Source organism: Ursus arctos, unplaced genomic scaffold, assembly GCF_023065955.2.
Source record: "Ursus arctos isolate Adak ecotype North America unplaced genomic scaffold, UrsArc2.0 scaffold_5, whole genome shotgun sequence".
NCBI lineage: Eukaryota > Metazoa > Chordata > Mammalia > Carnivora > Ursidae > Ursus > Ursus arctos.
The window spans coordinates 38,022,787-38,043,783 of NW_026623067.1; the positions used below are offsets into that span (position 1 = coordinate 38,022,787).

A 20,997-nucleotide genomic window follows, 5' to 3' on the forward strand; every position below is an offset into this window, starting at 1 on the left:
TTATCACAGTGGTTTCTGCTCTTGAGTCTCTGTACCAGTAAGCTGTGACTCCTTGTATTTCCCTGTGATTCTCTAATCTTGGGGTCATTGGTTTGCCTTGTGTCCTCCCATCCTCCCATCTTTTACACATCCCAAAGAATTATTGGTTTTCCAGTCTATTCAGGTTTTTACTTGTTAAGATGGAGTGGTGATTTCCAAACTCCTTACATTCAGAACTAGAAACTGGAAGTCCTTGTAGTATCTTTTAATGGAAAATATTTTCAATTTTTATGAAGTCTAATTTGTCTATCTTTTCTTTTGTTGTTTATGCCTTTGGTATCATATCCAAGAAATCACTCCCAAACCCAGTGTCGTGCAGTTTCCCCCCTATGTTTTCTTCTAAGAATTTTATAATTTTAGGTCTTATATTTACATCATGGATTCATTTTGAGTTCATTTTTGTATGTGGTGATAGGTAAGGATATAACTTCATCCTTTTGCATCCTGTTTTCCCAGCACCATTTGTTGAAAGACTCTCTTTTCTCCCATTAGATGGTTTTGGCATCCTTGTTGAAAACAATTTGACCTTATATGTGAAGATTTACTTCTGGAATCTCTATTCTATTCCATTGGTCTACATGTTTGTCTTCAGCCAGTACCACACTGTTTTGATTACTGTAGCTTTGTAATAAGTTTTGATGTATGAGTCCTCTAGTTTTGTTCTTCTTGTTCAGGATTGTTTTGTCTATTTGAAGTCCCTTGAGTTCCATATGAACTTCAGAATGAGATTTTCTATTTCAGCAAAAAGCATCGTTAGGATTTTGGTAGGGATTACATTAAACCTGTAGATCACTTTGGGTTGTACTGACATCTTAGCAATAATAAGTCTTTCTCTTTTTTTTAGAGAGAGAGATGGGAGGGGGAGGGATAGAGGAAGAGGGAGAAAGAGAATCTTTTTTTTTTTTTAATAATGATTTTTTATTATATTATGTTAGTCACCATAGTACATCCCCGGTTTTCGATGTAAGGCTCAATGAGAGAATCTTTTTTTTTTTAATGGAGCTTATTTTATTTTTATTATTTTTATTTTTTATAGTACATCATTAGTTTTTTATGTAGGGTTCAACGATTCATTAGTTACGTGTAACACCCAGTGCTCATCACAACCTGTGCCCTCCTTAATAGCCATCACCCGGTTATTTTTTTTAAAAGATTTTATTTATTTATTAGAGAGAGAGGGAGAGAGTAAGTATGCATGAGCAGGGGGAGGCACAGTGGGAGAATCAGGCTCCCCACTGAGCAGGGAGCCTGGCACTGGGCTCTATCCCAGGACCCTGGGATTATGACCTGAGCCAAAGGCAGATATTTAACCAACTGAGCCACCCAGCCTCCCCTTAACAGTAATATGTCTTTCAATCCACGAACATGTGATCTCTTTCCATTTATTTATGTATTCTTTAATTTATTTCAGAAATGTTTTTGTTGTTTTCATCATACAAGTCTTTCATCTTGATTAAGTTCATTCCTAAGTATTTTCATAGTATTGTAAGTGAAACTTTTTTAATTTCCTGTTCAGATTTTTCACTTTTAGTGTATAGTAATGCAACTGATTTTTGTGTGTTGACTTTGTATCCTGCTACTTTGTTGAATTCATTTAATACTTTTAAGTTTTCTGTGTAATCTTTGGGGTTTTCTACATATGAAATCATATCCTCTGTGAACAGAAATTATTCTACTTCTTCCTTTCCATTTTGGATGGTTGTTTTGTTTTGTTTTGTTTTGTTTTGTTTTTTGGCCTAATTGCTCTGGCTAGAATTTCTAACACTATGTTGAATAGAAAAGGCGAAAACAGGCCTCCCTGCCTTGTTCCCATTCTTAGAAGAACAGCGTTCGGTCTTTCATCACTGAGCGTGTTGTTTGCTGTGGGTTTTTCAGAAATGGCATTTTATTATATTGAGGTAGTTTCCTTCTATTCCTAGGATTTCGAGTGTTTTTATCATGAAAGAGTATTGAATTTTGTCAAATGCCTTTTCTGCATCTATTGAGGTGATCGTGTGTGTTTTTTTTCTTCATTCTGTTAATGTGGTGTATTACATTGATTGATTTATGTAGATTGAGTCATCCTTACATTCCAGGAATAAATCCCACTTGCTCATGGTGCATAATCCTTTTAACGTGTGGCTGGACTCACTTTTCTAATATTTTTTTGAGGACCTTAGCATCACTGTTCATAAGGGATATTAATCTGTAGTATTCTTGTAGTATCTTTCTCTGCAGGGTAATGCTGTCCTCATAAAATGAGAGTGTTCCTTCCTTTTCATTTATATGGAAAAATTTGAGGAGGATCAGTATTATTTCTTCTTTAAATGTTTGGTCAGTTTCACCAGTGAAGCCATTGCACCAAAGACTTTTCTTTGTCAGGAGATTTTTAAAAATTACTGATTCATTCTCCTTACCAGTTATAGGTATATTCAGATTTTTTTAAAAAAAGATTTACTTATCTATTTTAGAGAGAGAGTATGTGTGCATGAGTGGAGGGAGGGGCAGGGGAGAGAACCTACAAGCAGACTCCCTGCTGAGTGCAGAGCCTGATGCAGGCTCCATTCCACCACCCATGAAATTATGGTCTGAGCTTAACTGACTGGGCCACCCAGGCACCCCAGGTCTATTCAGATTCTATAGCTATTTGCTCTGTGGTTACCATGGACATTGCGTTTAATATCTTAAAGTTATCACACTCTAATTTGAGTTTATACCAGCTTAACTTTAACTCTGCTATGTTAGCAGCTCTGATAACAAACTTTCCAGGCATTATACTCCCGTTTATTTTTCCCTTGAGAATAGTATTGTGTAGCCTTTTATTTTCATAATCACAACCATGATATTGTAGTCCATGATTAACTATTGTTTTAAGTTTCAGTTAAGTGTCATCTATCTGATCATCGTAAATGACATTTTTCTAATATTGAGAATATCTTCAAATTGAACGCTTTTCATAAAAATAAAAAGGATGAAATTATATTTAAAAATTGTAGTTCTCAGTATTAAAGCTTGATAATTAAATAGTTTTCAGTTAAATATAGATATGTTATAAAAGGTAAAATAAGTTTTTAACTGTAAAAAACAAAGTATATTTAATTCAACAGTTTTATGTTTGAACTATTCGAATGCTAGTAAGTTGTGGTTAGCACTTATTCCATGTATTCTTCATAGTAATAAAATGCATAAAAGGAAATTTATACCACTTTAAAGTACCTTGTACATTAAAATAAACAGTATTGTCTAAATCTACTGGTATTTTAAAAAGTTACAGATTCTGAATTTGCTTCATTTTAAGAATAAGTGAGATTTGAAGTGTACCAGTCTTTAAAAGACATACTTGAAAATGATTGCATTGAGTAAATTGCAAATGAATATATAAACTTTTAGAAATCAATGGATGAATCTAAAATCTACACCATTAGCCACATGATGTCGCTGTATACCACCAAGTCTTGTCACCAAAAACTAAAGCAGGAAGCTCCATTTTGTCACAGCCTGAGAGAAGACAAAAACGGCTGGGAGATATATTATTCAAGATATAAAGTAAAGAGAGTATGAGTTTGAAGTGAGAGAGCGGTACCAAATTTGTAGTGGTTTTGCGATGCTGTTTCCTAGGCAAGGAGGCAAGGGGGCCCTGCGTTTGCTGCTCTCCGTTCTGATCCTCGCAGCCTGGAAGACTGGGAGTGGTCAGGTCCACTACTCAGTCCCGGAGGAGGCCAAACACGGCACCTTCGTCGGCCGCATCGCCCAGGACCTGGGGCTGGAGCTGGCGGAGCTGGTGCCGCGCCTGTTCCGGGTGGCGTCCAAAGGTCACGGGGACCTTCTGGAGGTAAATCTGCAGAATGGCATTTTGTTTGTGAATTCTCGGATCGACCGGGAGGAGCTGTGTGGCCAGAGTCTGGAGTGCAGCATCCATCTGGAGGTGATCGTGGATAGTCCGCTGCAGGTTTTCCATGTGGTGGTGGAGGTGAAGGACATTAATGATAACCCACCCGTTTTCAGAGCAAGAGAACAAAGGTTATTTATTCCTGAATCTAGACTGGTGGATTCACGTTTCCCGATAGAGGGCGCTGCTGATAAGGACATTGGTACCAATGCTCTTCTAACTTACACCCTCAGCCCCAATGATTATTTCTCTTTGGATGTACAGGCAAGTGATGAACTCAGTAAGTCACTTTCACTTGAATTGAGGAAATCTTTGGATAGAGAAGAAACACCAGAACTTCATTTATTATTGACAGCCACCGATGGGGGCAAACCAGAGCTGGAAGGTACAGTTCAGCTGCTGATCACAGTGCTGGATGTTAATGATAATGCCCCATTGTTTGCCCAGGCTGTGTACAGAGTCCATTTATTAGAAAGTACAGCAAATGGAACATTAGTGACTACATTAAACGCCTCTGATGCCGATGAAGGTGTAAATGGCGAAATTGTTTTTTCCTTTGGCAGTGATGTTCCTCTAAACATTCAAAAAAACTTCAAAATTGATTCCAGCTCAGGAGAAATTAGGCTAATTGGTAGACTGGATTATGAAGAAACAAAATCCTATGAAATTCAGGTAAAAGCAGTTGATAAAGGAAATCCTCCAATGTCAAACCATTGCAAGGTTTTAGTGAAAGTGCTGGATGTAAATGACAATGCTCCACAACTGGCAATCACACCTCTGTCTTTGCCGGTCAGAGAGGACACTCCACTCGGCACCGTCATCGCCTTTGTCTCCGCGTCCGACCGTGACTCCGGTGTCTTCGGGCAGGTGACCTGCTCTGTGATGCCTCATATCCCGTTCAAGCTGGTGTCCACCTTCAAGAATTACTATTCGCTGGTGCTGGAAAGCGCCCTGGACCGAGAGAGCGTGGCGAACTATGTTCTAGTAGTGACCGCGCGGGACGGAGGCTCGCCTTCGCTCTCCGCCACGGCCAGCGTGTCCGTGGAAGTGGCCGACGTGAACGACAATGCGCCGGCATTCGCACAGCCCGAGTACACGGTGTTCGTGAGGGAGAACAACCCGCCCGGCTGCCACATCTTCACGGTGTCTGCGCGCGACGCCGACGCGCAGGAGAACGCGCTGGTGTCCTACTCGCTGGTGGAGCGGCGCGTGGGCGAGCGTGCGCTGTCGAGCTACGTGTCGGTGCACGCGGAGAGCGGCAAGGTGTACGCGCTGCAGCCGCTGGACCACGAGGAGCTGGAGCTGCTGCAGTTCCAAGTGAGCGCGCGCGACGCGGGCGTGCCTCCGCTGGGCAGCAACGTGACGCTGCAGGTGTTCGTGCTGGACGAGAACGACAACGCGCCTGCGCTGCTGCCGCGGCCTGGGGCGGGCGGCGCGGGCGGCGCGCTGAGCGAGCTGGTGTCGCGGTCGGTGGGCGCAGGCCACGTGGTGGCGAAGGTGCGCGCGGTGGACGCGGACTCTGGCTACAACGCGTGGCTGTCGTATGAGCTGCAGCCGGCGGCGGGTGGCGCGCGCAGCCCGTTCCGCGTGGCGCTGTACACGGGCGAGATCAGCACGACGCGCACCCTGGACGAGGCGGACTCGGCGCGCCAGCGCCTGCTGGTGCTGGTGAAGGACCACGGCGAGCCGGCGCTGACGGCCACGGCCACTGTGCTGCTGTCGCTGGTGGAGAGCGGCCAGGCGCCAAAGGCGTCGTCGCGGGTGTTGGCGGGCGCGGCGGGCGCGGAGGCGGCGCTGGTGGATGTCAACGTGTACCTGATCGTCGCCATCTGCGCCGTGTCCAGCCTGTTGGTGCTGACGCTGCTGCTGTACACGGCGCTGCGGTGCTCGGCGCCGCCCACGGAGGGCGCGTGCGGGCCTGGGAAGCCCACGCTCGTGTGCTCCAGCGCGGTGGGGAGCTGGTCGTACTCGCAGCAGAGGCGGCAGAGGGTGTGCTCTGGGGAGGGCCCGCCCAAGACCGACCTCATGGCCTTCAGCCCCAGCCTACCTCAAGTTCCAGGCTCCGCAGAAGAAAGACAACACTCGGAACAAGAACACTTAGGAAAGGTGAGTCTTTCCCGTCGGTTGTGGAATTGTTCTATTTCCTTTACTTATGATTCTGTTATTTTGATTCATAGCTTTACCCTTATTTTTTAAATCATTACCCTATTGTGCAATATATGGAATGAAATAGAGGTGAATTTCTTCATTGAGAACAATTTACTTAAATGGTTTTCTTATTTTCACATTTTTTTCATAATTAAATCTCTTCGTGAATAATTGGACTTTGAAGGACTGAAGAACACTTCAGCTAAATTTGAAAAGTTATTACCTGTAAATATTTTTTCTAAAATTAAAAAATCATAATTGGGAAAATTTTTAAGAGTATGAATATATAAAATGCACATTTCCAATTTATATCATCCATCCATTCTGTCATAATATTTTGGAATAAGAGTATATTATTTATCTGGAAGTTTTCTAAATTATTTTTTTCGATCAAGAATTATTTGTCTTTATCTGTTTATGCAACAGGTAATAACTTAGGTTTTCTTTTCCTTGTTTTTGAAAGCAGCCTGAATGGATCTTTTAATGCTAGGACTTCTGAAAGTACCTATCATAGGTCATTAGAATAGATGACATCACTTAGGAATAATTGCTAATATTAGGTATGTCTTTCAGTAGTCAAATAACCTGTTATTTGGAATAAAGATTTCACACTTGTAAAATCCATAGAGTTTTAAGGCATGATAGAGAGTTCACTGAGAAAAGAATCCCCTCTCTGGGGCACCTGGGTGTCTCCATGGGTTGCTCCATCTGTTGGGTGCCAGACTCTTTTTTTTTTTTTTTAAGATTTTATTTATTTATTTGACAGAGAGAGACAGGGAGAGAGAGAACACAAGCAGGGGGAGTGGGAGAGGAAGAAGCAGGCTTCCTGCTGAGCAGGGAGCTCGATGGGGAGCTGGATCCCAGGACACTGGGATCATGACCTGAGCCAAAGGCAGACGCTTAACAACTGAGCCACCCAGGCGCCCGGGGTGCTGGACTCTTGATTTCAGCTCAGGTCATGATCTCAGGGTAGTGGGATCCAGCCCTGTGAGGGGTTCTGCTCTCAGTGGGGAGTCTGCTTGTCCCTCTCCCTCCGCTCCTCCTCTCTGCCTTGAAGACAGTCTCTCAAACAAACAAACAAATAAAATCTTTAGAAAAAAAGAAAAGAATCCTCTTTGAACTTTGTTAAAATATCTTTTTTTTTTAAGAGAGAGAGAGAGAACAGGGGAGTGGGGAGGGGCAGAGGGAGAGAGAGAGAATCTTAAGAAGACTCCACACCCAGTGCAGAGCCCAATGAGGGGCTAGATCTCACAACCCTGAGATCATGACTTGAGGTGAACTCAGGAGTCGGACACCCAACAGACAGAGCCACCCAAGTGCCCTAAAATATTTTAACATTAAAAAAATCTTGGGACACCTGGGTGGCTCAGTTGCTTAAGGCTCTCTGCTCAGCCGGGAGTCTGCTTCTCTCTCATCCTCTGCCTGCTACTCCCTCTGCCTGTGCTCTCTCTCCGTGTCAAATAAATAAATAAAACCTTTTTAAAAGGAAATACATTAAAAAAAATCTTAACATTTAAAAAATTACATTGTGGGGTGGCCAGGTGGTGGGACTTTTTTCCCCCTAAAATGGTGAGTACTCTAGCCCAGTTGTTATGTTAGTGGGTTGCTCAGTCATCCTTCCCAGTCAGTATCTGTATCATTAGGCTAATGTGTTCAGGCCTCCCACTGTGCAGAGACTGACCGCCTCCCTCTGGCACCACACTCTATGCCTGGGATCACATTTTCCACAAGTGTGAGATGACTCACTTTCTCCTGGCAGCATCCATGTAACTAAGGAAGTTGAAGTTTTCCCAAAAGGTGAAGATTGATATTGAATGACTCCATGTTAATTAGAAAGCCCTGTATTGGGTCGTTAAAACATAAACTTGACAAGTAAATGTTACACTTGGAAAATAATTTTAAAACTTCAAAAGAAAATGTCTTGGTGTGAAATAACTGTCTAAAACTGTATTCTATTTGGTTCTTAGTTATTTGCTGTTTTTTCCCTGTATGTACGTGGGTATTGAATTGCAGAAATTGAATTGTAGAAATAACTTCTACCAAGTAGTCTGGCCTTAGCTGTTCAACAGATAGGCCATATATTCATTTTCAGATGAAAATGAACTTCTTGAGAAGTTAGGTGGGGAAATATTTTAAGGATAATCTGTTTCTACAGTCAACTTCTTAGCTCCTAACAGTTAATAAGACTCAAAATTCATGGAGTATATATTTCCTGGGAACCAGAAAAGTTTATCTGAGGCTTTACAGGGGGAAAAAGTGACTTGGGCAAATAAGGAAGAAGCTCTTTCTTGGGAGGAGTCATCCTACTTAGAGTGTCATAGCTACTCACCACCTTCTTGAGACTTGTATGCAGAAAGTATGAATGGTCAGGTGAAATCTGTCCTACTAGAAGTCTGGCCACTATGTTTGTACTACAGATAAATGGTAAGCTGTTAAAACTATATCCAGGTATACCCAGACCTCCAGGAGTCACAGTCTATCACTTAAATTCTTACTGGTTTCTTATTCCTTATTTACTCTTTTAAATTAAGTTACCTGAGGAGATGTCTAAGTGAGAGTAGGTATTATTCACTAATACTTTATCCACACAGTGGCTCAATCTTCTAAACTCATAGTTCCTTTAGTATTACCTTCATTGCCTAATAATCATTATGGAGTCTGCTATGTCATAAATTGCTGTGGTGTTCTACTTTGCAATTAGTGTACTCTTAAATGTCATGAAATGTATTATAATAACTTGTCAAAGGTATTCCATTAATATGGATTCCATGATGTTTTAAAATTTGTTTTTATTTTTAAAAGATTTTATTTATTTATTTGTCAGAGAGAGAGAGAGCAAGCAGGGGGAGCGGCAGACAGAGGGAGAAACAGGCTCCCCTCTGAGCAAGGAGCCGGATGCAGGATTTGATCCCAGGAATCTGGGATCATGACCTGAGCCAAAGGCAGACACTTAACTAACTGAGCCACCCTGGCATCCCATGGAGTCCATGATGTTTTAAAAATTTAATTCTGTATCTCATTTTAAAACTAGCTACTAATTTTCAAGATTCTTCAAGCACTGACTGACATACAGATATCTATAACTATTTCCTTGATTCACACTTTTCCAAAATAATTCTTAAAGGTTTACTTACTTCTTCATGAACTAGTACAATAGAATCACTTAGAAATTATGTAAGTTTGATATTAACAAATATCATTAATGTAACTTACCTCTTATGTTACTTGAGAAAGTTTAAAATACTCATTTATCCATTAAAACATTAATTGATAATTTATTCTATTCTAAATGTGAATGGTGAAATAGGAGTAAGTTGTAATCCTGGCATGCATTCAGTGACTGCATGGGGAAAAAAGCTGGTATGAAAACTTTTCTCCTAATATTTAAATCATGTATTTGGTTTTATTTCAAGAGGCTCTGACTATAAACAAAGCTTTGGACATCCTTTTACCTCTCTACATTCAACTTCTGTCAATGAATTTTCTCTGGTCAACTTTCAAATATTCAGAGAACTCATGTCTCTCACTGAATTCACAGAGACCTTTAGAATATTACATTGCCTCATCTTTCAGATATTGAATGGTGAATTATGTTCCAAAGTTATTTTTCTCTTTATTGATTGGTCAAATCACCAATACTTTCAAGTGACAACTTTTTAAGAAACTGGAATCCAGAAATTCATCTAGAGTGGAGATCATTAAAAACTTAATTATTTCATATTGTGAACATTTTAGGATATGCAGGTAAGTTGAAATGTATAAATGGTGTGGAAATTTAAAAAACAAATATACTCTGACTTGGTGTCATGAATGTAAGAAATATCTAAATCACACAGTCAAATCAGTACGGTCAAATAGTAAAACAAATGTATAACAGAATTGCACTATAAAAAACTGACTTCTGGCATCTTTATATAAATAATATTTAAGACAGACAATAAGGACACAAGAGTGTATAACAGAATTGCACTATAAAAAACTGACTTCTGGCATCTTTATATAAATAATATTTAAGACAGACAACAAGGACACAAGAGTGGGTTATACACAGTCCATAAATAAATAAGTAAATTTTGTAAATTAACATAATAATATAGAAGTAAATATGTGTGTATATATAGATATGTATATACACATACTTTTTTGTTGTTGAGTAGGATCCACACCCAATGTGGGGCTTCACCTCAGACCCTGAGATTAAGAGCCACATGCTCTACAAACTGAGCCAGCCAGGCTCCCCAATGTCTTGATGTTTTCGTGGTCACAAATATCAAAGGCCTGCTTTTTCTTCTTCTTCTTCTTCTTTTTTTTTTTTTACAAAAATCATCTTTCTGGCATTCTTTTTTTTTTAAGATTGTATTTATTTATTTGACACAGAGAGTACAAGCAGGGGAAGCATCAGGCAGAGGGAAAGGGAGGACCCTGGGATCATGACCTGAGTGGAAGGCAGATGCTTAACCATGAGCCACCCAGGCGCCCCCCAGAATTCTTTTTTTTTTTAAGATTTTGTTTATTTATTTGAGAGAGAGAGAGAGAGAAAGCAAGAGATAGAGGGGGAGAGGCACAGGGAGAAGCAGACTCCCTGCTAAGCAGGGAGCCCCAGGTGGTGGATCCTAGGACCCCAACCCAGAATCACGACCTGAGCCAAAGGTACGTGATTAACCAGCCGAATCACCCAGGTGGCCCTGATTTTTCTATGAAATGTAGACTTCAAGACCAAGTGGTAAAAGTTAGGGGTCCTGAATCAGATTGAGATCCCACCCAAATATCTCCAGTTAATATATTTAAGTTACTTAACTGGTATGTGTTTTCACTTCCTTGTTTGTAAAAAGTGAATTGTATTAATATCTACCTCGGAGAGTTGTTGTGAGAATTTAATGGGGGAAAAAAATTTAATGGGATAACCCAAAATAACCCCATGCTTATCACATGGGGAATATTTCCAGTAGATGTCCACTACTGTTATTAATCATTCTACTATATTTTACTGTGTCATGGATTGGAATATTTGGAAGTGGTGAGTTGGTATAAAGGATGTATTTTTATAAATATAAAGAATTTGAAAAGTGCTCGAAGGAAATTACAACTAAAATAGAAATTTTGGGAAAGATCAGATGCAAGTATACGGAGAAGGTAAGTACATTTATTTAATACTTACACATTTAGCCACATGATGTCGCTGTCCACCACAAGCTATTTCACCACAAAAGAAATGCGGCATGCGTTATGTACTCAGATGCTGCTTTTCCTCACCATCTTTGAGATACGGGCATGATAAGGTTATTGAAGAAAAAAATTAGGAACTCAAATTATTTTTTGAAGTTTGGATCGAGGCACGAACGACACAATATTTGGGAAAGGCTTGCAATGGTGTTTTCATGGAGAGAAGAAGGTTCAGGAGCCCGGCGTTTACTGCTTTCGCTTCTGCTCCTCACTGTCTGGGAGACTGGGAGCGGCCAGGTTCACTACTCGGTCCTGGAGGAGGCCAAACACGGCACCTTCGTCGGCCGCATCGCCCAGGACTTGGGGCTGGAGCTGGCGGAGCTGGTGCCGCGCCTGTTCCGGGTGGCGTCCAAAGGCCACGGGGATCTTCTGGAGGTAAATCTGCAGAATGGCATTTTGTTTGTGAATTCTCGAATCGACCGGGAGGAGCTGTGCGGGCGGAGTCTGGAGTGTAGCATCCACCTGGAGGTGATCGTGGACAGGCCGCTGCAGGTTTTCCATGTAGAGGTGGAGGTGAAGGACATTAACGACAACCAGCCGGTTTTCCCAATGGCAGTAAAAAAATTATTTATTTATGAATCCCGGCCGCTGGGTTCTCGGATTCCGCTAGAGGGCGCATCAGATGCAGATATTGGAGTCAATTCTCTGTTGACCTACAGTCTTAACTCTAATGATTATTTTACCTTGGATATTAAAAGAAATGATGAGAATATTAAATCCCTTGGACTCGTGTTGAAAAAAGTTTTAAATCGCGAGGACACTCCTGAACATCACTTACTAATAACGGCAGTTGATGGTGGGAAACCAGAGCTCACCGGCACTACTCAAGTGAAGATCACCATTCTAGATGTAAACGACAACGCCCCAGAGTTTGAGAGGACTGTATACAGAGTCAGTTTATTTGAAAATGCACCAAACGGTACCCTAGCAGTGATTGTTAACGCCTCTGATTTGGATGAAGGAGTAAATAAGGACATTGTATATTCTTTCAATACAGACATGTCAGCAGATACTCTTTCAAAATTCCACTTAGACCCAGTTAGTGGATACATCAGTGTAAAGGGTAATATAGATTTCGAGGAAACTAAGTTATATGAAATCCAGGTAGAAGCGACAGATAAAGGAAATCCCCCAATGGCAGGTCACTGCACGGTTCTGGTGGAAATTTTGGACACCAATGATAACGTACCTGAGTTGGTTATCAAATCACTATCATTACCGGTGTTAGAAGATGCTCCCCTCGGCACGGTCATAGCCCTAATCAGTGTGTCTGACCGCGACTCTGGTGCCAATGGGCAGTTGACCTGCACCCTGTCACCCCACGTTCCCTTCAAGCTGGTGTCCACTTTCAAGAATTACTATTCGCTGGTGCTGGACAGCGCCCTGGACCGTGAGAGCGTGGCGAACTATGCACTGGTGGTGACAGCGCGAGATGGGGGATCGCCTTCGCTGTCCACCACAGCTAGCATGTACGTTGAAGTGGCCGACGTGAACGACAACGCGCCGGCATTCGCGCAGCCCGAGTACACCGTGTTCGTGAGGGAGAACAACCCGCCCGGCTGCCACATCTTCACGGTGTCTGCGCGCGACGCCGACGCGCAGGAGAACGCGCTGGTGTCCTACTCGCTGGTGGAGCGGCGCGTGGGCGAGCGTGCGCTGTCGAGCTACGTGTCGGTGCACGCGGAGAGCGGCAAGGTGTACGCGCTGCAGCCGCTGGACCACGAGGAGCTGGAGCTGCTGCAGTTCCAAGTGAGCGCGCGCGACGCGGGCGTGCCTCCGCTGGGCAGCAACGTGACGCTGCAGGTGTTCGTGCTGGACGAGAACGACAACGCGCCTGCGCTGCTGCCGCGGCCTGGGGCGGGCGGCGCGGGCGGCGCGCTGAGCGAGCTGGTGTCGCGGTCGGTGGGCGCGGGCCACGTGGTGGCGAAGGTGCGCGCGGTGGACGCGGACTCTGGCTACAACGCGTGGCTGTCGTATGAGCTGCAGCCGGCGGCGGGTGGCGCGCGCAGCCCGTTCCGCGTGGCGCTGTACACGGGCGAGATCAGCACGACGCGCACCCTGGACGAGGCGGACTCGGCGCGCCAGCGCCTGCTGGTGCTGGTGAAGGACCACGGCGAGCCGGCGCTGACGGCCACGGCCACTGTGCTGCTGTCGCTGGTGGAGAGCGGCCAGGCGCCAAAGGCGTCGTCGCGGGTGTTGGCGGGCGCGGCGGGCGCGGAGGCGGCGCTGGTGGATGTCAACGTGTACCTGATCGTCGCCATCTGCGCCGTGTCCAGCCTGTTGGTGCTGACGCTGCTGCTGTACACGGCGCTGCGGTGCTCGGCGCCGCCCACGGAGGGCGCGTGCGGGCCTGGGAAGCCCACGCTCGTGTGCTCCAGCGCGGTGGGGAGCTGGTCGTACTCGCAGCAGAGGCGGCAGAGGGTGTGCTCTGGGGAGGGCCCGCCCAAGACCGACCTCATGGCCTTCAGCCCCAGCCTTCCACCTGGTCCCATTGGCGGGGATAGAGAAGAGCAGCTGAATGTGGACGTTGATCTTTCTGCTAAAGTGAGTACAGTTTTTAAAATCCTTTCAAAATGTCCTTGTTTTTTATTCCGCATTGTTTTTACTCTTTTTGAAACATGTTTTTGGTAATTGGTTTTCCAGGATTTTATGGTTAAAATGTTTGAATTTCTTTGACTCTTTTTGCACTAAATCATCAATAAGTCATGAGAACCATACTTGTAGTTTTTTGTCGTCGTCGTAGTTGTTGTTGTTAGTTGTTCAGTAGTGGGATTATTTTATTGCTAATGCATGAATAGAAACTAAATATGTTTTCCTTGATGAATTGTACTGTTAAGGATATTTGACTCCAACTGTGGTGTACTAATCCTTGCTCAATGCTTCAATAGCTTTTTGCCACTTTTCATTTGGAACTCTTACATATGTTAGTCCAAATGTTACTGACCCATTTTATGAGTTCACCATAAATCTCACCACTTCCTGTTTGTTCTTTATATCCTCAGTTTCAAATATTAGTTTATTAAGCCTGCTGTGTCTTTGAAGTCTCTTTTACTCACTCATTTATGTGAACTCTTAATTTTTTCTTTCTACTTGAACATGACTCATTTTAGTCCTTGTGTCACATTTGGTAATACATTGTATTGTTGCTAGTTTTCCAATTGGGTAAAGAAAACCACACACACACACACCATAATGATAATTTTGTTGCTTAGCATATCTTTGTACATCTTAAGTTTCTCACTACTTTTATTAGTAAGTGTTGAAAATTCAATAGGAAGTGAAATTTTATACTCCGGTATATCATCATTTAGAAAATATTCTTTTTGAAAGTATATTATTAATTTTGTTAAGAATTGTTTTCCGTCAGAACAATTGGTTAAGAATACTACTCTATATTTAATCTAAAAACTATCAGGGGTGCCTGGGTAGTGGAGTCCTTTAAACATCTGACTCTTGGTTTCAGCTCAGGTGTTGATCTCAGGGTCTTGAGATCTAGCCCCTAATGGGGCTCTGCCCTCTTCAGGGAGTCTACTTAAGACTATGTCTCCCTCTGCCTCTGCCCCCCACCCTGGGCTCTCTCTATCTAAAATAAATAAATCATTAAAAAAATTTCTACTAGCAAACTTATTAATCATTAAACTATTTTCCAAACAGTATTAAGGATGCTAATGACCAAAAACTCCAATAAGTTAGTGTTATTATTCGTGAGTGTTTTCCTTTGAGTACCATCCTGTCCATTAATGTGTGTTATATAGTACATAAAAGCTCCAAATAACTGGAACCAAATAAAACAAAATGAGATTATTTTGTAGTCATTTCCCTATTTGGCATTTGATAATTTCTCCAAATAGATGGACTTCCATTCAAGTTTCCTTGCCACTGGAAACTGAACCTTAGCCATATTAGAGACTAGAAAACAAGTGATTATTTCTAAACCATGAAAGATAAAAAAAGAATACTAACCTTCTTGTGGGAGGTCACTGGGTTTCAGTGTATACAGTTATATAGAATATTTTTCTACATGAATTATAACTACGACTTCCTACTTCCTGTACAAGCTTCCTTCCTGAAACCTGGTTAATACTCGACATCGTGGGTGAAGCTAACATATACAATAGAGAGATAATCCACCTTTTCTGTCACCATCCTTTGTTGATCCCTGTCCATCAAGTGTTAGCCACAGCATGTCCCACCTGAGTTCACATGTTATTTCATTTGGCCTGGTTTTCATCCTATTGTAATTAACAGGGTCATCCAAAGTTGGATGTGGGACTTCAGTCTTCAAATTGAGCTCTCCTCTTCAAATTCTCGCCTAACAAGATTCTCAGTTAATAAGACATTGTCAAGACTTTTGAGTTTTTCTCTTTAGAGATATATTGCTGCTACACCAGATGAATACAAATGGTTCTCACATAAATATCCTTTATATTTTGTTGCATTCCTCATCTATGCATATAATTATTTTCAAAATAAAGTAAGTAAACGGGGAGTCTTTTTTGGTTTCTTCCAGTGTGTTTGACATTTATGATCATTTTGTGCAAATCTACGGTTTGGGTCTTCAAACAGAGAAACTACTCTGATTCATGTTTTAATTCAAAAAAGATGTTTTCATGTGTGTGAATATGGCTTTTCATAAAATGGAAGCATAAAGCTATGTTCAGTAGATTGATTTTTTTTTGTTCTAACCAACCATGAGGGAAAGAGGTTTATGCATGTAAGAGGCAAAGAAAGTTTGAAAATAATTACCATCATGCCCTTTTATGTTAAGTTTCCTTATGTCAGGAAAATATATTGTGTTCTGTTGATTGAGAATTCTTCACTGAGTATTAAAACTCAGGATGTCTTTAAGATCATGACTACCAAGTACCAAGGTTTCAATATGGAAATTGAACTATATCTTAATTAGGGCCATGTCCAAGTAAAATATTTTTGTATCTCTGGAAAATTATAGAGGCTGTTGCTGAGACATAATATTTTCCTAACTAGGCTTGCGACCATCTTAATTTAATGCATTTTATTAGGCAATTGAAGAGAACAAAACTATTCTAGTAGGTAAATATTCAACAAATACTAGGTTTGTATTCTGAGCTCTTAAACTAATAAGACACAACTATTCTCTTTAAAAGTTTATATTTCATAAAAGAAGGTTCCAGTTACTTGGATCTTTGTGCTTATTACATGACACCCAATTCATTAGACACACATACCCAAATGCCTACAAAAGAGATATTAATGTAATAAATGACCCGAGTGATTCCATCTGTATGCTATATAGTATATAAAAGAAAGTAAAAATACCTACTCAACTGGGTTAATCATGAAACTCTTCATTTTATGAAGAGGTCAAGAAATTTTAAAATGGTTATAAAATGGGGGAAATTGCTTTGTGAATCATTTGGAAATGATGGATAGTACTTAGTGGATGAAATGAGTATTTTTTTAGTGAAAAATATTATTGGAAGCAGAAAATTGTCCACTTTGACTAAAATACATGAGCACTATAGAAGAAAACAGAAGTTTATGCATATTAGGCACTGGAGAACAGGATTTATAAATTTAAGAGACAGGATTTATAAATCTAAGAGACAAATTGAGAATACCAATCTTGCTTGTGGGAGGTGAGTGTATTTGTTAATAAAATTATTTGTAATACTTTCCCACACCAATTATGTACCACAACATCCTACTTCCTTTTTAAAGTTCCTTGCACTTTCAGCCCTTAGATGAATTAATGAAGACTTTCAGTTAAATGCTGGTGATTTTTGCTTCCTTTTTTAGGACATTTAAAAATGTCCCCAAATTTTTAAAGTTCTCTTTCAATGGCTTATTCTTGCCACTGGAAGTTTCCTAGATCAGAGGGTTCTCCGAAGTCTTCAACACCAGGAATATGAAATCCAAAGATGAAGACTGTGTCATCATTAATAACTACTTTCCCCCATTCTCAGGAACACATAAAATCTGTTGAGAATTTTCTAATCAACACTTAACAATTCTATGTTTACAAAGTGTATGCACGTTAACTATAGCTGGGTCTCTATAAATACTTAAAACCTGTGTGAAAAAAAGGATTTCCACTGAAGTAAAACTGCCCCCATGATGAAACTAAGGATCATAATCAACAGTACAAACCGTGGACCTTAGTAATATAAAATGTGCTTCTGTTTTCCAACGGCGTTAAAGTATGCGGAATGGCCGAAAGAAAAAGACTTACCGGTATCAGAATCCATTACTTACGGTTTGGAGCCACATGATGTCGCTCTGTACCATAAAACTGATGTACAGAGAAAGAAAAAAAATCCCTTCTGTTCTTGTAAAGAAGCTGCGTCTACCATCCAGATGCGGAGAAATGGAGGATACAGCGGCACTAGACTGAACAGTTAGAAAATTTTTCCTGATTTTGGAACAAGATCCCTTAGTGAAAACAAAGCACTGCGGGCTGGAGATGGAGTTTTCCTGGGGAAGCAGCCAGGAATCCCGGCGTCTGCTGCTCTCACTTCTGTTCCTCGCAGCCTGGAAAGCAGGGAGTGGCCAGGTTCACTACTCGGTCCTGGAGGAGGCCAAACACGGCACCTTCGTCGGTCGCATCGCCCAGGACTTGGGGCTGGAGCTGGCGGAGCTGGTACCACGCCTGTTCCGGGTGGCGTCCAAAGGCCACGGGGACCTTCTGGAGGTAAATCTGCAGAATGGCATTTTGTTTGTGAATTCTCGGATCGACCGGGAGGAGCTGTGCGGGCGGAGTCTGGAGTGTAGCATCCACCTGGAGGTGATCGTGGACAGGCCGCTGAAGGTTTTCCATGTGGAGGTGGAGGTGAAGGACATTAACGACAATCCTCCTATGTTCCCTGGAACACAAAAGAATTTATTTATGGCGGAATCCAGGCCTATTGACTCTCGGGTTCCACTAGAGGGCGCATCCGATGCAGATATCCGGGCCAACGCTATGCTGACCTACACCCTGAGCCCTAATGAGTATTTTTCGCTGGAAAAACCGAATGATGACGAGCGGGTGAAACGTCTTGGGCTACTGTTAAGGAAATCTTTAGACAGGGAAGAAGCTCCGGAGATTTTTTTAGTGCTCACAGCCACTGATGGCGGCAAACCTGAGCTGACTGGCACTGTTCAGTTATTCATTAAAGTGCTGGACGCCAATGACAATGCCCCAGCTTTCGACAGAACACTCTATGCCGTGAAATTGCCAGAAAATACTCCTAATGGAACGTTGGTAATGAAACTTAACGCCTCAGATTTAGATGAAGGCTCGAATGCAGACATTATTTATTCATTCTCAACTGATATTTTACCAAATGTGGAGTCCAAGTTTCACATAGATCCAATTACTGGAGAAATTATGGTAAAGGGATATATCGATTTTGAAGAAAGCAAATCCTATGAAATTCTTGTAGAGGGTATTGATAAAGGACAACCCCCACTCTCTGGACATTGTACAGTTATGGTGGAAGTTGAGGACACCAACGATAATGTCCCAGTAATGGAATTCAAGTCCTTGTCGCTCCCAATCAGAGAAGACGCTCCATTAGGCACGGTCATAGCCCTAATCAGTGTGTCTGACCGCGACTCGGGTGCCAATGGGCAGTTGACCTGCACCCTGTCACCCCACGTTCCCTTCAAGCTGGTGTCCACTTTCAAGAATTACTATTCGCTGGTGCTGGACAGCGCCCTGGACCGTGAGAGCGTGGCGAACTATGCACTGGTGGTGACAGCGCGAGATGGGGGATCGCCTTCGCTGTCCACCACAGCTAGCATGTACGTTGAAGTGGCCGACGTGAACGACAACGCGCCGGCATTCGCGCAGCCCGAGTACACCGTGTTCGTGAGGGAGAACAACCCGCCCGGCTGCCACATCTTCACGGTGTCTGCGCGCGACGCCGACGCGCAGGAGAACGCGCTGGTGTCCTACTCGCTGGTGGAGCGGCGCGTGGGCGAGCGTGCGCTGTCGAGCTACGTGTCGGTGCACGCGGAGAGCGGCAAGGTGTACGCGCTGCAGCCGCTGGACCACGAGGAGCTGGAGCTGCTGCAGTTCCAAGTGAGCGCGCGCGACGCGGGCGTGCCTCCGCTGGGCAGCAACGTGACGCTGCAGGTGTTCGTGCTGGACGAGAACGACAACGCGCCTGCGCTGCTGCCGCGGCCTGGGGCGGGCGGCGCGGGCGGCGCGCTGAGCGAGCTGGTGTCGCGGTCGGTGGGCGCGGGCCACGTGGTGGCGAAGGTGCGCGCGGTGGACGCGGACTCTGGCTACAACGCGTGGCTGTCGTATGAGCTGCAGCCGGCGGCGGGTGGCGCGCGCAGCCCGTTCCGCGTGGCGCTGTACACGGGCGAGATCAGCACGACGCGCACCCTGGACGAGGCGGACTCGGCGCGCCAGCGCCTGCTGGTGCTGGTGAAGGACCACGGCGAGCCGGCGCTGACGGCCACGGCCACTGTGCTGCTGTCGCTGGTGGAGAGCGGCCAGGCGCCAAAGGCGTCGTCGCGGGTGTTGGCGGGCGCGGCGGGCGCGGAGGCGGCGCTGGTGGATGTCAACGTGTACCTGATCGTCGCCATCTGCGCCGTGTCCAGCCTGTTGGTGCTGACGCTGCTGCTGTACACGGCGCTGCGGTGCTCGGCGCCGCCCACGGAGGGCGCGTGCGGGCCTGGGAAGCCCACGCTCGTGTGCTCCAGCGCGGTGGGGAGCTGGTCGTACTCGCAGCAGAGGCGGCAGAGGGTGTGCTCTGGGGAGGGCCCGCCCAAGACCGACCTCATGGCCTTCAGCCCCAGTGTACCTGACTCTAGGGACAGAGAGGATCTTCAACCAGCAACTGGAGAGTCCCTTTCAAAGGTTAGTTTTAAATATCCTTTATTTAATCTGAATTTTTAAGCTAAAATTTTATTTTACTTTATTCAATGTATTTCTTCCTAAAGTTCAGAATGAAATTTCTCTGACATTTTTTTCAGTTCTTATATACCCATTTTAACTAATGTCTTTTAGAATTATAGGACCCTAAGGATATATATCTTGTTAAAAATCTTCATTATTCAATGCATATGTATATAACTGTTATAAATTTTGTACTTACCATCTTCACCTATTTATTTTCAGTTGTAATCAACTTTAAAAAAAAGTTTTCCTTTTATTTTCCTATAATACATTGAAAAGTGCCCAGATGTAATAATATAACTCAATCATTTGAAAGTGAACACTTATGTTACTTCCATTCCACTTAAGAAGCTACTTAAATGGACCTCCAAAATCACCCTTTTTTCTCCCCAGATGTAGCCAGTTTTAACTTTATAACTGTTACTAAATTTTACCTGTTCACTGAACTTTATCTAAATAGAATTGCACAAAATGTGTTAGTGTGTGCCTGTGTTTGTGTATTCTTCGTATTTGTCATTCATCATTCTGTGGAGTCATCCATATTGCCATGTGTAGTTGGAGTTCATTTAACTTGTTTTCTCTCTGGTAGTTTATTTTCCGACTATAGTATGAATCATTTATTACACTGTGGAGGATTTTGCATTGTTTTCCTTATGTGTGTTTAGAATAATGCTGCCATAATTATATTTAAAATTTTTTCAGTGCCTATGTATGCAGTTTTCTCTATTATTCAAGTAGGATTGAAATTAATAGAACATGAAATATGTACATATATTCGTCTTTAATATATCAAACAGCTTTCTCAGATGTTTTTACCCATTTACACTTGTGCTGGCAGTGTATTGCTCTA

At 43.0% G+C, this 20,997-nt stretch overlaps 2 protein-coding genes across 3 annotated transcripts; both read left to right on the forward strand.

Annotated features, from left to right (window-relative positions):
* The first annotated feature begins 1,128 nt into the window (after positions 1-1,128).
* On the forward strand, positions 1,129-17,659 carry LOC125282950 (protocadherin alpha-1-like). Of its 2 annotated transcripts, none has more exons than XM_057307127.1 (2): positions 1,129-6,013; positions 17,459-17,659. In XM_057307127.1, the coding sequence occupies exons 1-2, from the start codon at positions 3,623-3,625 to the stop codon at positions 17,657-17,659; spliced, it is 2,592 nt and encodes an 863-aa protein (XP_057163110.1). In that variant the 5' UTR covers positions 1,129-3,622. The 2 variants fall into 2 exon arrangements, with proteins under 2 accessions (XP_057163110.1, XP_048076819.1); XM_048220862.2 differs by lacking the exon at positions 1,129-6,013 and adding an exon at positions 10,380-13,822.
* Positions 17,660-17,720: 61 nt separating this feature from the next.
* On the forward strand, positions 17,721-20,241 carry LOC125282951 (protocadherin alpha-4-like). Its single transcript, XM_048220863.2, has one exon. It carries the CDS (start codon positions 17,721-17,723, stop codon positions 20,145-20,147), a length of 2,427 nt encoding a protein of 808 aa, XP_048076820.1. The 3' UTR covers positions 20,148-20,241.
* Positions 20,242-20,997: the final 756 nt, after the last annotated feature.